General features: G+C 49.2%; 1 protein-coding gene across 3 annotated transcripts; it reads right to left on the bottom strand.

Annotated features, from left to right (window-relative positions):
• Window positions 1–746: 746 nt before the first annotated feature.
• LOC309515930 (uncharacterized protein) lies at window positions 747–3118 on the bottom strand. Of its 3 annotated transcripts, XM_082194244.1 has the most exons (3): window positions 2871–3118; window positions 2015–2214; window positions 747–1564 (listed from the first exon to the last, which is right to left on the bottom strand). In XM_082194244.1, exon 3 carries the CDS (start codon window positions 1460–1462, stop codon window positions 851–853), a length of 612 nt encoding a protein of 203 aa, XP_082050370.1. In that variant the 5' UTR covers window positions 1463–1564; window positions 2015–2214; window positions 2871–3118; the 3' UTR covers window positions 747–850. The 3 variants fall into 3 exon arrangements, with proteins under 3 accessions (XP_082050370.1, XP_082050369.1, XP_082050371.1); XM_082194243.1 differs by lacking the exon at window positions 2015–2214; XM_082194245.1 differs by lacking the exons at window positions 2015–2214; window positions 2871–3118 and adding an exon at window positions 2278–2858.
• Between the last annotated feature and the right edge of the window lie 2671 nt (window positions 3119–5789).

Below are 5789 nucleotides of genomic sequence, written 5' to 3'. Positions count from 1 at the left end.
ATATTGTAAAATTAATGAGTGTTAAAATGTTTGGTAATAGAAAGTAAGGGATTACAGCTGTAAAAGATTAAGTAAAAGAAAAGAAAAGGGAAAATTAGATAAAATTAAGGGGGAGAATTTGCTGAAATAAATTTGGGAATTGAAGAACAATTCTATGAAACAGTGGGTATATCCGGAATCACTGTTCACTACGTCTGTTTGTGGGACGCGGGACGCGGGTGGTGCTGTGGGTTAAACCACAGAGCCTAGGACTTGCCGATCAAAAGGTCGCGGTTCGAATCCCCGTCATTCAGTTTCTTGCAGAGAGTAAAGAGAATGGCCAATAATGACAGGGGAGTGACTCAATGAGCTATGCTTACAGAGTGTGCACAAAAAAACTGCATTGGAAAAAAAGGAGAAATTTGGGAAGTGCTGAAAAGTGCTTTTAATGCGGCAACTCAATCAGATGCGCAGCATATAAATATTATTATTATTATTATGGCTTTCAGCAAATCCAATGAAACTTGTTTTAGTTTGGATTGTTGAGACACTTCATTTCGAATCTGCTAAACAGAGCAAGACAGAAGATGATAGTGGGTGTCCTGCCCCCCCCCCATAACAAACCCTGGCTATACCCATGGAGTCCAGCAACAGTTGCAAGGCCACAAGTTTCCCATTCCTGTTCTAGATTCTCCGAAGCCTAGTAAGATCTGAGCTCCCATTGCAGCCCACGCAGCTAAACAGGAAGCATGGAAATTATTTAAACAGGAAGCTGTGCTTGAGGTCATTTCCAGGCCGCTGCTGGGATCCATAGCTAAAGGCGAACGAGGACTATCTTTTAATGCTGCCACAGTGTTCCAGCACATATGTTCTAGTTGTGGTGGGCACGATGGTGGTGTCGGAGGAGCGCAGCGCCCTGGCTGCAAGGGAAAGGCTCCTCCTCTGTGCATGAGACAGATGCATGGAGTCGCTGGTGGCGGGTGAGGTGGGAGCTTCGGCTAAAGCATTTGTGGCACTGTGGGCAGGCGTAGGGGCGCTCGCCCGTGTGGGTGCGCTGGTGCTCCAGGAGCCGGGCGCTCTCGCAGAAATGCTTGCCACACTGGGTGCAAGCGTAGGGCTTCTGGCCGGTGTGGAGGCGCCGGTGCTGCGCCAGATTAGAGCTCCAGGAGAAGCACTTCCCGCAGCAGTCGCAGGCATAGGGGCGCTCCCCGGTGTGCATGCGCCGGTGCTGCCGCAGGTTTGACAGCTGCGTGAAGGCCTTGGGGCAGTCCGCGCACCGGTATGGCTTCTCCCCCGAATGCGTGCCCAGGTGACGCATCAGGTGCGAGCTTTGGCCGAAGCCTTTCCCGCACTCAGTACACATGTAGGGTTTCTGGCCCTCGCTGGAAGAGATGGGGGCAGGTTTGGTGGGAAGCACTAGGGCAAAGTCTCCCACAGCCAGTCTCCCACGACTTAGTTCCAGGCCAGGCCTCTGGGGCTCCATCCCTCCAGGGATGTCTTCTCTCGACAATGTGCTTTTGGAGACAGAGGTTTCCTGCTCACGTCCCCTCCTGGCATCTGCTGGGACGACATCAGTGGATCTCAACTTCAGGAAAAAGTAACAAGACGTAAAATTAGATGCAGAGAAACATGGGAAGACTGGTTCACTTAAGTACATGAGAGCCCTGCTGGATCAGGCCAAAGGCCTGTTCTCATAGGGGCCAACCAGATGTGTGTAGGGAGCCCACATGCAGGAAATGAGAGCAACAGCACTCTCCACTCTTGCAGTGCCAAGCAAGTAGAATTCAGGCAGTGCCACACTGCCTCTTATCTTCCATTTTATTTTACTTTTTCCCCCTGAAATTGCTCCTCGGTGCCAGTGGCGTAGCGTGGGTTGTCAGCACCCGGGGCAAGGCAAGTAATTTGCGCCCCCTAGCCTGTGGATTTGTGCCCCCTAACCCTAACCCCCAGATGTTGCGCCCGGTGCGGCCGGCCCCCCCTGCACCCCCCACGCTACACCACTGCTCGGTGCACAATGACAGCAATATAGTCATACCTCGGGTTACAGATGCTTTGAGTTGTGCGATTTCAGGTTGTGCACCACGCCGAACCCGGAAGTACCGGAATGGGTTACTTCTGGGTTTCAGCACTTGCGCATGCACATGTGCAGACGCGCCACTGCGGGTTGCAAGCGCTGCAGGTTGTGAACGTGTTTCCTGCACGGATCATGTTCACAAGCCGAGCATCCACTGTAATCTAATGCATTAATAAAAGCAAAATAAAAGCCATAAGCTCACACACACACACACACACACACACCTTCAATAAAAACTAAAAGACAACTGCTAAACACCAAACACAGCTCCTTCAAAATGACAGGGCAAGCAAGGAAGTCTTAACCTGATGCCCAAAACAATGTAATATGCAAGTCGAGCCTCTCTAGGATGTTCCAAAACCAGGGAACTGTTTCAAAAAATGCGCCCTCCTTTGCACAAGCATAACACACTTCAAGTGATGATTTATTTTGGGAGGTGGGGGTGGTCAGGACACCCACTGGTCCTCATCTTCTGGCTGTCTAGCAGATTCGGAACGAAATGTTTCAACAACGTTGTTTCAAATCACTTTCTTTTGACCCCAAGTGCTCAGAATGAGCTCAAAATCTTGCTACAATTTCTGCTTTTAGTTCAGTATTTTTATTTATTGCATTGATGCTGCTCCCCCGCTCCCCCCTGGCTATGCCCATGCCCCCTACCCCTGCCACATCCTCCCTGAGTGTGCCCAAGCAGCCCCTGCCTCGCCCCCCAGCCATCTGCAGAAGGGGACGTCTTCCCTTTCCCCGTGTGCCATCAATCCCTCCCTCGGCACTCGCATCGGGCACCGCTCTCCGCCAGCTTCGCACAGTCCCTTCTGACCTCGCTGCTCAAAGCGGGGCTTGAGCTGGCGCCTCCTTGTTCCAGCAGCAGGGGGAGGCAGGGGGCAGCCCAACCTGCATCTTGTTTGGGGGGCGGGGGGAAGGGGGGCATTGGGGATGACGGCGGCCAGGGAAGCGGAGAAAGGAATTGGACCATCTGCAGCCCAGGGCTCAACACAGGCAGCCGCTCTGGCCACAGGCAGGGATGGCGCCTGGATTGCTCCATGGTTTTAACCCCTGGTTTTCTCCCTAAGTCTGGGCATGCTGTTTTAATTTTTTGGGGGGAAGGATTTGAATAAGGTGCTGCGCTTGAAGCAGCTCAACGACAGGCAGACATTCAACAGGTGTTGTGTGCCTTTCCTGCCCTCCCCCTTTCCCTCCTGCCCCCAATCAGAGAATTGTAGACTTGGAAGGAACCCCAGGGATCATCTAGTCCAACCCCCGGCAATGGAGGAATCTCAGCTAAAGCATCCATGACAGATGGCCGTCCAACCTCTGCTTAAAAGCCTACAAGGAAGGAGAGTCTACTACCACCCCCAGAGGGAGACTGTTCCACTGTTGAACAGCATACTGTCAGAAAGTTTTTCTGTATATTTAGTCGAAATCTCCTTCCTTGTAACTTGAAGTCGTTGGTTCGAGTCCTACCCTCCAGAGCAGGAGCAAACGAGCTTATTCCCTCTTCCATGTGACAGCCCTTGAGGTATTTAAAGATATCTCCTCTTTTCCAGGCTATACATACCCATTCAACCGTTCATCATAAGGCTTGGATTGCATATTGGTTTCTCATATTAATGAATTATGAGAGTGTTGCAGGAATTTATGTATAGGTTGGGGGAGGGTTGCCCCTCCAGCAGATATAATGCACATGCAGCCCACTACCAAAATCAGCATAATCACTTTTGTGATTTGTCCTCACAAAACACTTTCTTCATATCTATTCAAGGGGCCTTTGCTGCAGGATACCAAATGTAACAATTCACTGATAAATGTATCTATGTACTGGCTCACTGGGAAAACTTCAGAAATTCATGTAGGCATGTGAGCTCAGCTACTCAGCAGCCCCTCTGCCTGAGTGATAATCCCTGGCATCCTGATACCTGAGTGCCAGACAGGTAGCCATTCCAGAAATAACAAACCCAGATGAAGACAAAAGGGTGTGATTAACTTGGCTGGGAAACAGGGAAATGTAAATATCTTTTTTTGTTACACTTGATGGGTGTTTGGTGGAGGACGATGGGGTAGGGTCCAGGATGCTCAGATTACTGCCACCAGACTTCCCCTTTCATGAGGTAACTGTGATATATGAGTGATGTAGTTTGGGGGGTGTAACATGGGGATTAACAGCTGATAAAAGTTTGGGGACTCTTTTGTTGGGGCTTCCATCTTGTTCCACCTTGTGGCAGGTGGGAGTTCTATCGCAACAGTCTTCAATAAAGACCAAGCCTACTGGCTGCTGTTTTGCTCTGGTATTCCTGTTGTTTTTTTTTGTCCAAGGGAGCCCTCAGATTTCTCCGTTAACAAGAGCTGTGTTGAATATATGTCAGGGAGGCAGGAACCCTACCAGGGCATAAAAACAAAGCAACACACCGAAAATGGCACAGGGGTTGCTTTTCCAGATTGTGAGAGGGCTCCTGTACCCATCCATGCCCAGAGGAGGGAAAATTCTACCAGATGCAACTTTTCTCATATGAAGGTCTGGAAACAATCCTTTTTCAATGCAAGTTGTTGTTGTTGAAACCTGTGTATGTGGTTGTATATGTATGCACAGGGCCAGTCCCACTATTAGGCAAGCAAGGCAGCTGCCTCATGTGTGCCACATTGCCTGCCCCATGCCCACTAAGTGAATGTTACTGCCTGCCAGTGCAATAGGTGGCACTGCCGGTGCAGAAGCAAAATTCAACTGTAGGCCCATTTGGCTTCCATAGGTGGAATTGTGTGTGCTCCGTTCTGTTCTCCACAGGCAGCAAAATGTCTTGGGCCTTTCCCATCTGTCTATGTATATTTCACACACCCAGATGGGTGAGCCAGTTTGATGCAGTGGTTAGACAAGGACCCCAGGAGACCAGATTTAAAATCTTCGCTCGGTCATAAAGCCTTGGGCCAACTCTCAACAGTCTCTCAGCCAAACCTACCTCACAGCATTGTTGTGTATGTTGTGGGGAAGTGTGAGTGGGTGTTGAGGGGAGCCACCTTGAACTCTCTGGAGGAAAGGTGGGGTACAAACAAAGTAAATAAGCACAGCATCCGTGTACGCACCATACATTTAAAGCACACCACCCTCAAGGAATCACAGAACTGTAAGGTTGGAAGGGACAGCACATCATCTAGTCCAACCCCCTGCAATGCAGGAATTTTTTTGCCCAACGTGGGATTTGAACCCACAACCCGGAGATCAAGTCTCAAGCTCTACAGACTGAGCTATCCTGGAAGCTGTAGGTTGGTTTTTTTTAAGGTGATGGGAATTGTAGCTTCTGTAGAGGGGGTAAACCATGGTTTTCATTACCGTATTTTTTTCTAGGGGCAGGATGTGTTTTAAATGGGCTTGAAATGTATGACTTGTATGCAGCCACACACACACAACAGATAGCTCTGTTGGAGGGTATGAGAACAGAATTGCATCACAAACCATTCATCTGTCAGAGGAATGCAAATATATTTGCAAGGATTCCATTTTTAAAAGACGAGCTTTTTTAAAAAGAGAACATCTCTTTCATTTCTTCTAATTTAGATTGGTTAGTCCATGGGTAGGCAAACTAAGGCCCGGGAGCCAGATCCAGCCCAATCACCTTCTAAATCTGGCCCACGGACGGTCTGGGAATCAGCGTTTTTACATGAGTAGTATGTGTCCTTTTATTTAAAATGCGGCCTGCCTGGTGTTTTAACATGAGTAGACTGTGTGCTTTTATTTAAAATGCCTCTG

The sequence above is a fragment of the Podarcis vaucheri genome (assembly GCF_965113315.1).
Source record: "Podarcis vaucheri genome assembly, chromosome: 13".
Lineage (NCBI taxonomy): Eukaryota > Metazoa > Chordata > Lepidosauria > Squamata > Lacertidae > Podarcis > Podarcis vaucheri.
This window is presented reverse-complemented; position numbering and strand designations above follow the sequence as displayed.